At 61.2% G+C, this 15,764-nt stretch overlaps 2 protein-coding genes across 2 annotated transcripts; one reads left to right on the top strand and one right to left on the bottom strand.

Moving 5' to 3' along the window:
- Positions 1-117: 117 nt before the first annotated feature.
- On the top strand, positions 118-2,751 carry AMSG_06520 (copper-translocating P-type ATPase; the record flags this gene model as incomplete). The annotated part of the gene is made up of 2 exons (XM_013900917.1): positions 118-344; positions 390-2,751. The coding sequence occupies 2 exons, from the start codon at positions 118-120 to the stop codon at positions 2,749-2,751; spliced, it is 2,589 nt and encodes an 862-aa protein (XP_013756371.1).
- Positions 2,752-13,822: 11,071 nt separating this feature from the next.
- AMSG_06519 (uncharacterized protein) lies at positions 13,823-15,310 on the bottom strand (the record flags this gene model as incomplete). Its single annotated transcript, XM_013900916.1, has 1 exon — positions 13,823-15,310. The coding sequence occupies one exon, from the start codon at positions 15,308-15,310 to the stop codon at positions 13,823-13,825; it is 1,488 nt and encodes a 495-aa protein (XP_013756370.1).
- Between the last annotated feature and the right edge of the window lie 454 nt (positions 15,311-15,764).

The raw sequence follows: 15,764 nt of genomic DNA, 5'->3' as shown, positions 1-15,764 counted from the left end.
ATGAGTAGTTACACATACTCGGACTACTCCTCAGATGGGGACCTTACCGATACATCCACTCACGCAGATGCGGCGAGTGGCGGCGGTGGCGATCTCGAGTCCAATGTGGCCCCAGCCATGGACAAGACCGACACGGACGCTCAGGACTCGAACGACTTGATCAGAACACAGTACTTGGTGGAGGGCATGACGTGTGCCTCGTGCGTGGCTGCCGTCGAGCGGGCCGTCTCCAACCTTCCGGGTGTGATGGACATTGCCGTCAATCTGCTCGCCAGCGAAGCCGCGGTCCGTGCAAAGGCGTCTGTGACGGCCGAGCAGGTGGTGGAGGCCATCAGCGCTCTAGGGTATGATGCCAGGGAACTGAGCAGAGGCAAAGCTGGCGAGATCAGATTGATGGTGGAGGGGATGACGTGCTCGTCGTGTGTGGCAGGTGTGGAAGCTGCGCTCAAGGATCTGCCTGGCGTCACCGGCGCGTCCGTCAACCTCATGTCCGGCCAGGCGCGGGTGGAGTACGAGGTGGACAAGGTAAGGCCGAGGGCCCTAGTTGAGGCTGTGGAGCAACTTGGTTACGACGTATCGCTAGCATCGGACGATGTGCATGATCGATCGCTGGCGGCCATGCGCGAGCGCGAGCTGGCCAAGTGGCGCAAGCTGTTCTGGTTGGCGTTTGCCTTCTCGCTGCCCATCTTCCTCATCTCGATGGTCTTTATGTTCATCCCACCCACGCATCGGATGCTGATGCGCAAGATTGTGCGAGGTCTGACGTGGGAGGGACTCTTGCTCACTGTCCTCACCACGCCGGTCCAGTTTGGCGTCGGCCGCCAGTTCTACGTGGGCGCGTACCACGCGCTGCGCAACAAGTCGGCCAACATGGACGTGCTGGTGGCGATGGGCACAACCACGGCGTACTTGTACTCGCTCTTTGTGGTGATCGAAGCGAGCGTGACCAACACAAAGCAGGGAGGCCTGTTCTACGAGACCGCCGCCCTCCTCATCACCTTTATCATCGGCGGCAAGTATCTCGAGACGGTGGCCAAAGGCCGGACCTCGGCCGCCATCGAGTCGCTGCTCTCGCTGCAGCCGGACACGGCACTCCTTGTCCGCGATGATGGCGAGATCGTCGAGGTTAACGTGGCACTTGTCGAAGTTGGCGATATGCTGAGTGTCCGCCCCGGCTCGAACGTCCCGCTCGATGGCGAGTTAATTGCCGGCGAAACGGCAGTTGACGAGTCGATGGTGACCGGCGAAGCGCTGCCTGTCTCCAAGGCCATCGGCGATCCACTCATTGGCGGGACCATCAACCAGACCGGGAGCATCAAAATGCGGGTGACGCGCGTGGGCGCCGACACGACACTTGCGCGCATTGTGCAGCTTGTCCACGACGCGCAGACGTCCAAGCCGGCCATCCAGGCCTTTGCCGACAAGGTCTCCTCGTACTTTGTGCCCGTGGTCATCGCCATTGCCATCGCTACCTTCATCGTCTGGCTCATCCTGCTCTACTCGGGCGTGATCCCAGACTCGTGGGTTCCGGCCAATCGCTCCAACTTTCTCTTTGCGCTCCTCTTCGGCATCGCGGTCCTCGTCATCGCCTGCCCCTGCGCGCTCGGCCTTGCCACGCCCACCGCTATCATGGTCGGCACTGGTGTTGGGGCTGCTCACGGCGTGCTCATCAAGGGCGGGACCGCCCTGGAGGCCGCGCACACCATCGACGCCGTCCTTTTTGACAAGACTGGGACACTTACCCACGGCACGCCCATCGTCACAGACGCGTCCATCCTCCCCCTCACCGCCTGGCAATTCGACGGAGCCGCCAACGCGCTCGGCGATGCGCTGTTCTGGTCCATTGTCCACGCCACAGAGTCCATGTCCGAGCATCCGCTGGCGCGCGCGATGGTGACTCGGGCCGAGGCCGAAGAGCGGGGCGGGCTCAGCCTTGAGACGTCGGTTTTCAACGCCGTCTCCGGCCGCGGTCTCGAGGCGACGTTGGCCGCATCGGGCGCCGATGGCGGGCAGGAGCTGCGGGTTGTTATCGGCAACAGGCAGTGGATGGGCGAGAACTCGGTGATGCTTCCAGACGCGCTGGAGCGGTTTGCGGTGGATCTTGAAGGCGACGGTAAGACGGTGATGTTTGTGGCCGTGGGCGGACAGATGGCCGGTGCGGTGGCGGTGGCCGACACGGCGCGGGCCGAGGCAAGGCCTGTCATCGAGCATCTGGAGGCTGCTGGCGTGCTGGTGTGGATGGTGACCGGCGACAACGAGCGGACAGCGCTGGCCATTGCGCGCGATCTTGGTATTGCGCACGATCGGGTCTTCTCGCAGGTTCTCCCGGGCGACAAGTCTGACAAGGTCGCCGAGCTGCAGGACGCGGACCTGCATGTGGCGATGGTGGGCGACGGGATCAACGACGCGCCGGCGCTGACCAAGGCCGATCTCGGCATCGCCATCGGGGCCGGCACCGACGTCGCCATTGAGTCGGCCGACATGGTGCTGATGAAGTCTGATCTTCGCGACGTTGTGACGGCGCTCTCCCTTGCGCGTGTCACCTACGCGCGCATCCGGCACAACTTCTTCTGGGCCTTTCTCTACAACTGCGTCGGCATCCCCATTGCCGCCGGCCTCTTCTACCCGCTAGTCAAGATCACCCTGCCCCCGTTGGTGGCTGGCGCAGCCATGGCGCTCTCGTCTGTCTCGGTGGTTGCGTCGTCGCTCTGGCTCAAGCGCTTCAAGCCACCACAGATCACAACCCAGTGAGGCCACCATCTGTCCACCCATCCTCACTATCAACCGAAAACGTCGCTCGTCGTTACCCCCGGATTCCTTGGGCAGACATCGCACTGAGATGTGTTCCACGTCGTCGGCGACGCAGTCTTCCACCACGTCGTACTACTGTGTCGCAAGACGCTGTAGTTGACGCAGCGCCCACGCCTCCTCCTCATCGTTCTTGAAGATGTTTGGGAGTCCTCATCGGGCAACGTCTTGCCGAACTTCGGGAAAATCTTCACACCATCGCGTAGCCACCGTAGCGGCCATGACTCGCCGTCGAGCGACTACCTGCTGCAGGTGCAGCTCTTCAATCGCGGCCTGCAGGTTCCGCAGCAGATGCGTGCGCGTGGGTGGTTCACAGGACGGGTTCATCTTTTTGAGTATTAACAATCACATGTCATCACATGCTCCTCAAGACAGCGAGATCGACTTGGGTTTTGCTCCGAACGACCGGCTCGCTCGCGTTGGTACTATTGTGGCTGGCGCTAGCCAGAGTGACTGCAGACGTCGAGGAGTTGAGTCTTGTTTCAGGAGTTACGTTTCCTTAGCGTGGCGAGGACGTCGACACACGTCAGACGGTCCAGGCGGAGTCAAAACTCCGCGATTCTCCTGCCAGAAACAGTCTAGCATTGAAGGTATCCGAAACTGTTGATCCGGACTACTGCATCACACCTCTTGCCGACCTTGCGGCCGACGGATGATGGCGAAGTCCTTCGCTACCTCGACTGCAACATGTAGAGGGAAGCACAGAACGAAGCCACCGTCAGCGTGACCAGCAGAGACATTGCCAACAGAGGATACATCACGACGAATAGAAAAAGGAACAATCCACCAATAGCCTCCACACGAGCCTCCTTAGGTGAACGCGGACCGTAAAGAACATAACAAAGCCAGAACGTCCACCCCACCGAGGGGGGCTCCATGATTGCACTTCTGACCTCTTCGAAGTTAAGATAGAACTTGACAGAGTGACGCTCCTGCCAGGACTGGGCAGAGTGACTGGCATCCGGATCCAGCATCATAACTGATGGCTGATCCAACCGGCAGTCTGATCGCCAAAAGCAACAAAAAGTTCCGACGCGTCGAAAGTAGTCCTGGCGCGACACGAAGTTCACGCCAGAAAATGCCGCGGGTCCCAGTCCTCCCAGGACGACGCACCGAATACGACGTGCGAGGTCAACACGCAAGTAAAACTCCGCGTGCGTAGCAAGCACAGCACCGTGAGAATGACACAAGAGAATAACTTCCTCGAAGTCTTCCAGCAGCGACTCGAGCCGGCCGGCCAAGTTGACTGTTGCTGCAGTAGTCCGGATCAACAGTTTCGGATACCTTCAATGCTAGACTGTTTCTGGCAGGAGGATCGCGGAGTTTTGACTCCGCCTGGACCGTCTGACGTGTGTCGACGTCCTCGCCACGCTGGGGAAACGTAACTCCTGAAACAATCTGCCCCCATCGCGTCGGTATGCCGTTACCTACGCGATCGTTCGCGATGTCGCACTACTGTGCTCCTTGTGCCTGCAATTCTGTGAGATACCCTGCCAGCCGCATCGTCGCGCCGGGGCGCAGATCCTGGACACTCACCACCTTGTGCTCGTCTGCGTCGCGCGAGCTTCGCACGTAGGCATGGCGGATGACATACGTGAGCGGTACTCTCGGTGGGGCCGTCCCACCTGTCTGATCGTGCCTCGTCTTGATGCTTGTGACGATATAGGGACCCTCGTACTTGAACTTCTTGAGCGATCGCGGGCCATGTGTTGCGCCCTCGGGTGTCCGCCACCACACCTCGTCGCCAACCTTGAACGCTTTCGTCGTGCGGGACGCGGCGTTTAGACCGCCGCCTTCGATCTCCTGGGCCCGCCTAGCCGCGACTACTCCTGCCCGGCGATCTGCCACTGTTGCCTCGTGTCGTGTCCCCTGTGGATCCGAGCCCTTGAAAAGCGCGTACGGGGTGGAAACGACAGAGTGTCCCGGCCGGCGGTCGTACTCGCGTGGCGTCAAGTTGTACTCGTTCACAACCTGCCGGATCACTGCGAACCAGGAATGCGGCGTGTCTGTTAGCGGCTTGTGCCAACCGGAGGCCATGGTGGCCCGCTTGATGTTCTGAACATGCTTCTCAGCCATCCCATTCCCTTGGGGTGGCCCTTTGCTGCCGCCGTGACGAGGATTGCGCGCTCGGGTTGCGCGGCCCATCGCCTCATCTCCGCTGACATAAAGCTTTTCTCCCGGTCAGCGTGTATGTGATCTGGGCCGCGGAGACCTTCCGCTCGACGCGGGGCGCCTTTCGCTGGATAGCGCGGTGTCCGTACGTTCTCTGCGTTGAACATTCCTTCCAGCACGTCGATCACCGCCCGCGCCGTGCGCTCCGCGATCAGCCCGACCATCGTGTATCCCGAGAAAGCGTCCACCGCGACCAGCACCCAGTGCTTGTGCTGCTCCGCCCCCCATGTGAAAGGGCCCGCGTGGTCTATTGACCAGCGTTGGTTTGGCAGTTCAACCCCTGCGGTCACTGCTGCCCCGGGCGCGCCATGCATCGATCGATATGGCTTCGACGCCAGGCAGCCTGCGCAACCGTCGGCGACAAGTTGTGCCCACTTGTGTGTTCCCGGCCTACTCCAACCTTGTGCCACGGCCCGGTGCACCATCGCATCTCGACCGAGATGGTGTCTCGCGTGGTCCTCTTTGAGCTTCCGGATGTATGTCAGCGTCGTCCTCGGCGGTACGGGCCCGAGTCGCCACTCGCCCGTAAAGGTGCGTGGCCCACGGTGGGGGCCTGCTGTTGCCCGTTGCCGCCTGCGTCTTGTCTGCGACGCCGCGGTTAGCGCCGTGTCTTCCTGTGCCCGCACCGCGGGCTCCGGAGAGCCTGCCTGAGGTTCGTCCGTCTCTTCCTCGTCGTCCGAGTCGAAAAGCAGCGCCGCCATGACTGTCTCCATGTGCGCATTGTCGCGTGACGCCGTTTGGCTGCGCGTCGTTACTGGGGCGGCCACAGAGCGCTTGATCCGCCTCTCCACGCGCGTGTCCTCCTCTGCCGCCATGGCTTCCCACTCTGGGTCGGGGCGGTTGAGGATCAGCCGGGAGAGGGCGTCGGCACCACCGTTGCTCTCTCCAGGTACGTGCACGACGTTGAAGGTGAAAGAGCGGATAAATGCCAACCAGCGCGCCCGCTTCCTGTCCGGGGGCGGGTCCTCGCTTTCGATCATCCCCTTGACGGCCCGTGAATCAGTCTGCAGCTCGAAGCGTCGCCCGTCCAAGTACGGTTCGAACTTGGTAAGCGCATGGACCACTGCCGCGAGCTCTTTGTCCGGCACGCCCGCTGATAGCTCGCGCTCCGCGAAAGCTCGTGCGGCGTAAGCCACCACCCGCGACGTGCCCTTGGCATCTCTCACGGACAGCACGGCTCCCACTGCCCGTACGGATGCGTCCGTCGCTACCACTGGCGTTGTGCCCTCGCGTTCTAGCTCCGCTGCGTGCGCGAGCGGCTCCGCGTCTGCGATGGCGTCGCGCAGCGACTCAAACGCCGCGATGCGCTCCGCATTCCACTCCAGTCGATGACCTTTGCGCATGCACATCGAGAGTATGTTCGACTTGGCTGATGCCTGTGGTATCCATGCCGCGAACCACTGCACCGCTCCCAGGAACGACCGGAGCGCCGCTGTGGTAGTGGGACGCTCCATCGTCCGGAAAAGGTCCTTGGCGGTCTCCTTGATTCCGATGCCCTCCTCCGAGATCGTTAAACCCACGAACTCCGTCTCATCGACAAAGAGCTCCAGTTTGGGGAGCGAGATCGTAAGCCCCGCCTCGTCCAGGCGCTTCAACAGCTGTTCGAGCTGTTCGATGCCTTCGTCGATGTCGTCGCAGCCCATTACGGCGTCGTCCATCCAGAATGCCACTCGCTGCAGCATCGGGCCCAGTGCTCGTGCCATGACTCGGTTCCACACTGATGGCGCGTTAATCCATCCCATCGACATCGCTACGAACTCGTAAAGCTCGCCCGTGTCAAGCGAGAAGGCCATCTTGGCCCTGTCTTCCTCTCGTAACATGACTTGGTGAAAGGCCTTATCAAAATCAATCCGCGTCCAGTAGCGCCTCTTGCCTGCCGCGTCTAGCACGGAGCGCACGGAAAGCTTTTCGTTGTACTCTTTCGCACACCGCTTGTTCAGCTCTCGGGCGTCTTGCACCACCCGCATTGAGCCTGGGAGTGGGTTGCCGTTGTCATCATACTTTGTCACCTTCCCCGCCTTCTTGACCAGGAACACGGGCAACGACCACGGATGGGAATCGATCGTACGCTCCGACTCGGGGACTTTCCTCAGGTAGCCTGCGTCTTCCAGTGCGTCCAGCTCTGCTTGGAGAATCTTTCGCTCGTGGGCCGAGCGTGGCCTACTTGCTCGCCAAAACGGCTCGGCCCCCTCCATGAGCACGACAGTCGCCTTCTCCAGCGAGGTAAACCGGCGTGGCGTCGTGCCGAGCACTAGCGCTGGGTACTTGTTCAGTACCCGGAGAGTGCGCTCGCGCTGTTCGCGCGTGACGTCCTTTCCAAACGTCACATCCTCCTTGGTGACGGTCTTCCTGGCGATCGTCGGGGTCGCCACCGCCGCCGTTCGACCGATCCCTGTATGCATCGGGATCCTGATGTCTTCGCTTCCCTTACCCGTGATCACAAGCGTGTCCTGGTGAGCGACCGGGAATGCCTTCTCGTCTTTCAAAAACCGCCATCCAATGATCAAGTCTGCGACCATGTCCGGCACCACCAGCACTCGCATCAGGAACGTGTGCTGGCGTCTTGCCTCGTCCGCTAGTACGAGGGGGAGGGTGGCGGCGCCTATGATGAGGAGCGTTCGCTTTCCGATGTCCACGGTCGAGCGCTCTAGCGCCGTTAGATTCCCCTCGATGTCGAGGCCCAGCGAGTATGCCGTCCGCATGGAGATGAGCGAAAACGTGCTGCCCGAGTCGATGAGTCCATTTGCCTCGTAGAACCCCAGCGGGCCTGAGAGGCGCGCCGAGATCCACTGGTTGGGTTCCTCCTCGTCTTCCCCTTCCGGCTCTGCATCTCCGTGTTGCTCTCCGGTATACTCGTCGGCGCTTTCAATGTCCGCGCTGGCCATGGCAGCGCGACCTGCTGCCAGGATCGGGCATGCGGCGAGCGCGTGTTCCGTCGAGTTGCAAGCCCCGCAGCGCTTTGTGCGCCTCTTCTGCGGGCAGTTTCGCCGGATATGCCCCGGCTCGTGGCACCTGTAGCACGTTCTGGTGTCAGGGCGCGCGCGCCGGGTTGTCGCCGGGTTCGCCGTTGCCGCGGCTGCCTGTGCCCCGGCGGTGCGGGACTTCTTCGGCGCCTCGCGCCGAAGGACGATGCCGAGGTGCCCCATGCGAGAGGCCGCTCGGACGATGACGTTGAGACTGGAGGGCTGTTCGAACCCTGTGTAGCCGGCTTCCCGGCTGAGCTCGATCCATTGTGCATGCAAAAGGTGCTTTTCCAGTGTCTCGCCCAGCCGGTCAATGACCGACTCTTCCGACGGCATCCCTTTCAGTGGCGGGATGTTGTCAAACCACGAACGTATGCGTGAACAGTACGCCATGAGCGACTCCCCTTGTTCCGGAGTCATGTTCTTGCGGTATGCGCGCGCTTTAGCGCGCTCCGCCCCGATCACGTTGCCCTCGCTGATGAAGGTCGCAAAGAACAGCGCGGTCGCCAGTAAGCCGTGCTCTCGCAGGGCCTCCTCCTCCAGGCCATTCCGGCCCAAAGCCGACGTCACGGCCGACCATGCTGAGGGGTCCACAGCCAAACTGCCGTATCTGTTTTCCTCAGTGTCCGTCACGTCACCCGCCGCCTCCTTTAGGGGTGAGGCGGCCTGATCCGTCGCGACCGCCGTAGCGCGAACCATAAGGTTCTCGACTCGGCTGTCGTTGTTCGCCTTGCTCATGATGGCTTGCCTTGTTGCCCTCGACATGTGCTTTCCGTAGACGTCAAGTTCGTTGGCGAACTCACCGAGTGCGTTGGCAAGTGCTTGCAGCGCCCTCAGCGCCGTCTCGTCCGACAGGTCGGGGAGTCGATTCATGAGGGTGCTGGTAACACCGGTAGCAGCAGCGAGAGCACCCACTTGAGCACCCACACATCGGTGCCCTTGTTAAAAGATGCTGCAGTAGTCCGGATCAACAGTTTCGGATACCTTCAATGCTAGACTGTTTCTGGCAGGAGGATCGCGGAGTTTTGACTCCGCCTGGACCGTCTGACGTGTGTCGACGTCCTCGCCACGCTGGGGAAACGTAACTCCTGAAACAACTGTGCACTCGGGCGAGGTGAGCTCAAAGTTGAGGTTAACCGACGATGCAAAGTCAAAGTACACGTCGGCCACCGGACCCCAATCGAGGTCGAGCCGCCCGTACATGGCTGAGATCTGAAGCGCGTTGACGCCGATCATCGCCGCCACAAACTTGTACCGCAAGCTCTCGGCGAGCGAAAAGACATACAGCGCACCGGTGATGGCGAGGGCGGCAAGGACAACAAGGGCAGCGACGATACCGTTCTTGCTCGTATCGCACTTGCGGCAGCTCCCACCAAGCCGATAGTACCCGTGGACACACTTGGCGCACAGCCGGGCGGTGTATCCCGGCGCGCATCGGCCGTTGCCGAGGCAAGCGCCCGTCGTCGGGCACCGCACAAACGCGCCGCTGTCAGGAAAGTAGCCCGGCGCCGCCCGCGGTTTGGACAGCACGCCATCGCACAAAGCCCCGACTGGACACGGCGCACATGGCACATTGGGCTGACCGCTCGGCGACCAAGTGCCAGCGACGCACACGCACGTCCCAGCCGTGATGTTGATGCTCCCTGTCGAGACGACGGTGTTCATCGGGCACGCGCATTCGAGAACCTCGATTCCGTTGGCCACACCCGTGGACCCTGCCCCAGTCAGACAGCTGATAAGTGTGATTGTGCCATCAAGCGCGATGCTGGGCGTACCAGCCGCCGCCAGAGTGTACTGCACCTCGATGGGCAGCGCGTCTGCAACGTCCATCTTGGCTTGGACCCGGATCTCAGGCGGAAGTGCGAGCGCCGACGCTAGCGGCGCCTCGGGCACACCCACGCCCACCACATCGTCCGAGGCCAACCCGAGAACAAGCTCTTGCGCGTGCTCGACATGGGTGCGACCCATCGTGTCGATGCCGCGGACCACGCCGCCAAAGGTGCGCGAAGACTCGAGCGAGGCTGGCGGAGGTGTGACCCACTCGATGCGCGCGAGCGGTCCACCGATGGTGGCACCAGCAAGCGCAGTCGCAAAGTCGGCGTCGCTCACCCGCACCCACGTGAGCTCAGCTGCCGAGGCATAGCCGGCCGCCACGCCATCCGCGGTGCAGAGCAGGACGTCGGATCGAGCATCACTCGTCTCGTCGCGGTTGTCGCGGACAGCCGATGTTGGACCAGCGACGGCGACCGGCGCACCACAGGCGAGGATGCCGGCGGCCTTGGCCTGGGCCACGTTGTGAGTCACGTTCGAGTTGGTCAGCACAATGGTAGCGGCGCGCCCATCCGCTGGTGCTAGCGCTGCGATCGCGCCTGTGGCGATGGGAAGCTGTGCCGAGGCTTCAGCGGCGTTGACGCGCGAGACAAGCTCGGTTGCAACGGCTGCAACACCACCGCCAAACCGGGCGGTGTTGCGAGTCACAACGGTGTCGACCAGCGACACAGCGCTTCCATCACGCACAAGCAGGCCGCCGCCGGGGCAGCTGCTCGCCATGTTGTCGCGGACGCGCGATCGGGTCAGCGATGCCGACGAGAACTCATCAACGGTCAAGCCGCCGCCGCCGAGACCAGTTGCAGTGTTGGCACTCATGACCGAGTCGGTCATCACCAGGCTTGCACCCTGAACAATGGCAACGGCGCCGCCCTGAACCGCAATCGACTTGGTGACCGTGGACGCAGTGGCGGTGACGGTCGTGCCGGCTGCGCGGGCGTAGATCGAGCCGCCGGTGGAAAACGCCGTGTTGTCGCTCAGCACCGCGCGGTCAAGCACGAGCGACGCACCCTCGCCGACAAGCACAGCGCCTCCGATGCCGACGTCGAGGATGGGCTTGGGCGAGGCGACAGGAGTGCTCGTACTGTGGGTGATGCTGGAGTTCTTGAGAGTGAGAGAGGCGCCAGCGCCTTCGACGCGGATGCCTGGCGCGCCATAGATGCTGCCGTCGGTGGCGGCCATGCGGGTGATGGCGATGTCCTCGAGAACGAGGCTCGAGTCGAGGACTGGGGTGATGGTATTGGGCATGACACGGAAGAGAACAGCGCCGTTGTCACCGTCAGCGCAATCAAAGGTAACGGTACCTGGGATCTCCGCGCGCAAGTAGACAGGGCGTACGACTTGGAGGTGCGACTCGCTGCGGCACTGGTAGGAGCCCGGCGGAAGGAGAAGGACGTTGTCGGAGCAGACCTGGATGCGTGCGATGTTGGCGACGAGGCAGGCAAACGACGTCGGACCGTACTCGCAGCCCGGAAGAGCGGCCTGGTAGGCCAGCGTCCGCCCGGAGTAGGCAAACAAAGCGCTACGGTAGGCCATGGAGAGAAATGATAGATTGGGATGGTCTGGCCAGACAATGTCAAGGCTGCCATCGGCATCAAAGTCTCCAACAACCATACCCCTGGTGTCGTCACCGTCTGAGACGACGATGGTCTCGCCGAGGTCGACGAGAAAAGGAGATGTCGAGATGGCGATGCGCAGAGCGGAAAAATTTGGCATGAACACAACAGCAATGCGGCCGTCGTAAAGATATGTCATCTCCACCGCCTGAGAGACTGAAGCGAGAGAGAGAATGATGATTGGCGCCGAAAAGCCGCCCGTGCCATCGTTGAGGCGGACGGTGAAGTCGTTATCGGACTGATAAAAGATGTCATCCAGGTCATCGTTGTTGGCACGGACAGTTGAGATACGATGAAAACAGCATACCGTCTCCATTGGTGCATATTCGTTGTAGGTAATGTTGCCAACCCACTTGAGGACTCCGATGTCCCGGAAGCCTCCGCCGGAAGCGATCAGGTCGCGGCCACCGTCGCCATCGATGTCAATGATGGCAACCGGCTGAAGTGAAAATGGATACCCGGCAGGTACTGAAAGTGGAATGGGGACAGAGGTGGCGACAAAGTGACCTCCACCTAACCCAAAGAAGACTATGGGAGCGGCTGTGTCCAGCACTAGGAGATCGTTGTGCCCGTCACTGTCAATGTCGAGAAACTCTAAGGTAAACATGTTGTTTTCCGACGAGATGATTCGGTGTTGCCAGGTCTGACCCACACCATCCGCGTTGATGTCGGCGGCAAGGTTACCGTCAGCGAATGACGCTCTAGAGATAACGTCCATGTCGCCATCGTTGTCAACATCAACAACAAGAAGCACAACATTGGTGACTTGGTTGATGACGGTAACGCTACCCAGTTGACCCTGCAGTGCAGTTGTCCTGACCCAGAATGTGGTAGCACCTTGAAAGCCTGGAACAGTGGCGCCTACGATGAGATCGGCCAGGCCGTCACCATCGATATCTCCGGGCTTGAGGTTGTTGAAGTTGCTGATCCCACTGGGATCGGTAACCTCTTGCGTGTTCAAGGTCCACGTGGTGTCGTCGAAATACGGCGTTGATGGAAAACTGAGCTTGGAAACGGAAGTGCCAATGAGATAAATGTCGTGCGGGCCAGCCGTGTAGACGTTGCCGACCAGGACAGAACTCGATTCGTGTGTGATGGTGCGCTGGCGGACAAGACTGTCTTTGGCGCCAGTGTTTTCCATCCAGACCAACGAGCCTCCAGCGGTAGCAGCCAAAAGATCAAGGTCACCGTCCCGATCGGCATCAACTGGTGTGAGGTCAGTGAGCCCAAACACTTCCCGTACAGAAACAATGCCGATGATGCCGTCCAGGTACGTGATCTTCATCACGCTGTTGTCGAGGACAAAGTAGTACTCGGGCTTGGCGTCGTTGTCAAGGTCGGCAAGGGTGCTGGGCGGTGCATCGAGGACGGCGACCGAGTGCAGCAGAGTCGGCTGACCTGCAAGCATGAGCCCGTCGCGCAAGATGTAGGCGACGAAAGTACCAGTATACCCGACAATGTCAAGATCGCCATCGTTGTCGAGATCCAGAAAATGGACGGCGCCGTCGCCAGTCGACTGGCCTCGGCCGAACGGCGCATCGCCACTCGCGGTGAACGATCCCAAACCGTCGTTGACGTACATCGTGGTCTTAGTAGAAGTAACTACAGCAATGTCGTCAACGCCGTCTCCATTCCAGTCGACCTTGCGCAGAAAGTCATCCTGTGCCGCAGTGGGCAGGAGGACGGCGGGTCCGTGAAAGCCGCCGACTTTGTCGTTGATAGCAGCGTACGCGCTGGTGCCGACGACAAAGACAATGTCCAGGAAGCCATCGGCGTTAATGTCAGGTGCAATGATATGGCCGACGGTGCCAATAGCCGAAGCTGCCACTATGGACGACCAAGCGCCCGCGTGCGAGTGCATCCAGACGGTTGATCCGTCAGCAGCTAGGACCTCGTCGATGCCGTTGCCGTCCATGTCAGCAATGACGCGGGCGGTGATGGGAAAGCCAGCATCTGGAACCATCGGCGTGTTGCCTTCAGTATCGCACTGCGGGACTGCCATGACTTCAGCGATCGTTGCTGCTCCCACTGGTCCAGCGGCGAGGGCAACGCAAAAAAGAACCAGTGCCACAAATGCGGCCGAATGGCCGCCGCGTTGGCTCCACGTGACCATCCTGGCAACTGACACATGGAAGGATGTAGTGAGGTGGGGAAGGGGAAGGGAGTGGGAATGGAGAGAAGGGGAAGGAATGGAGGGGGGAGGGGGGGGGGGGGGAGGGGGGAGGGGCGTACATGTATGTGTGGTCGAGAGAAGTGAATGGCGGTGTGCGCGTGGTTTGGGGGAGGGGGGGGGAGGGGAAGGGGAGCTGACCGAAGGCCTTTTTTTTGGAGGAAAGGGGTTCTTGGACGAAGGACGAATTTTTTGGTTTCGAGCGAAATGGGGAAATTGGCGGCAACAGAGGCGAGGAAGGAGGGGATGGGAAGTATGTTCATTCACTAGCCCTGCATGCGACCCTTGACCATGGACTTGAAAGCTTCGTTGACGACGGTCTGGGTCCGCGAGCGCAGCCAGTGGTCGCGGGTGGCCTGTGTGATGTCCATACGGGAGGCGATGCCATCCATGATCTCCTTGGGGTTTGTGCCGCGGCCGGCCTTGACGTGGATGTTGAGCTCGGGGACCTCGTTGTCGAACGAGTAGATGGAGATGATACCGTACTCGCACCAGCGGGTGCAGCAGCACATGCATCGCTTCTGAAGCTTGATGTCGTAGGCCCAGTCGATAAAGACGGAGGAGAACTTGGAGTAGCAGCACGACTTGTTCTCGAGGCGGATGTGCGAGTTGTTGACCGAGAACCGCTCGACCGGCTCGCAGCAGGAGCAGCATGCCCACGAGGAGCACGGGCAGCCGCGGCCGTAGCAGCAAGAGAGGTACTCACCCGAGAAGAGGGCGTCGGTGTCCTGCTCAAAGTGCTCAACGTTGCGGTCGGACTTGATGATCTCCAGCACCTCGGGGTCGCAGTTGGTGGCGCAGTACTCGCGGAGGCGGAGGAAAATAGGGATGGCGTTGTCGACCTTGAGGCGCAGCATGGGAGTAGTCGGGTCGTGCGAGGCGAGGGTGATGATGCCGCGTCCACGACGCCGGTGGATGCAGTTCTGAAAAAGGCCCACGTCGAGGACGTTGTCGGTCTCCAGCGTGTCGATGTGCCGCCCGCAGCAGCGCCACGACGAGACACGGACGGTCCGTGAGCCGATGCGGTACTTGGACCAATTGAAGCGACCGGCACCGTCGCCTTCAAAAAACACGTACTCGTCTGAGAGCGCCGACTCGTCGTTGTCCGACTCGAGCCCCCACTCGACGCTGGTCTTTTTGTTGAGCTTGCTCGACTTGCCCTGGCCTCGCTTCGAGCTCGTCCGCCCGCGGGCGGCCATCGAACCGGCTGCGGCGCCGACTGCTGCGCCACCGAGCACCGCAGCGCCAAGCGGCGGCTCGTGTGGGTCGTCCGAGCTGGTCACAAACGAGTACACTGCACCATCAACCGGGTCCGACGCCGGATCCGACGTCGGCTGCGGCGGCGGGCTGGCGGGGGGGTAGGCGTCGTTGTTAGGAGCGGCAGAGACGTTGACGTCGTCCTTGTTCCCGTCCTCGTCCTCGTCAAAGAACGAGTCGTCCGAGTAGCCGTCGCTCTCGCGCTGCGGGCGGGCATTGGCCTCGGCCGCCAGCTGATCGAGCTCGACATCGTCGAGCCCAAGGGTGGTCGGCGCGCCAAACCCGTCGTCCTCGACCTGTTCTGAGGCCGACGACAGGGAAGCAGTCCAAGCCGAGGCAGAGCCTGACGAATGAACACGATCAACGGCAACAAACTCTGAGTCGACCTCTGAGCAGTCAAAGTAGTCGTCGACGACCTCGACAACGAGCTCGTCTTCACCATCATCGATCATCGAGTCGGCAACGCCCTTGGAAGCAGTCAGCCAAGAATCCGTCATCTGGTCTTGTCAGCGTGTATCAGCGTGTGTGTGTGTGTGTGTGTGTGGACGATATTCTTAGGAGTGAAAAAACAAGCGCTATTTTCTCAGCCGTTCCAAAGTGCCCGACACGAAAAAAACCCAACCGAGACAGAGCCAGCAGCAGCAACAGCAGTATCCGTTGTCAGCAGCGACAGAGAGGGTGAGAGGGAGGGGAGGGAGGGGGACAGGAAGCGGGAGGTGTGTCCGGGTAGGGGGGGGAGGCGTGGAAGGTGTGGTGGATGGAAGGGGAGGAGGGAAGAGGGTGGGTTGGTGTGTGTGCGCGCGTGTGTGTGTGTGTGAGTGGTGTGAGGTGGTCTGAATGGCTTTAGCTATGGTGGCCAGTACGGTACCGGAGGTGGGGTGTTGGCGGGGTGTTGGTGGCGGAGCGATGGGAGCCAGAAACCGAGGCGGAAAGGCGGAGGGGGGGGGGGGG

This window comes from Thecamonas trahens, assembly GCF_000142905.1.
Source record: "Thecamonas trahens ATCC 50062 unplaced genomic scaffold supercont1.33, whole genome shotgun sequence".
NCBI lineage: Eukaryota > Apusomonadida > Apusomonadidae > Thecamonas > Thecamonas trahens.
This window is presented reverse-complemented; position numbering and strand designations above follow the sequence as displayed.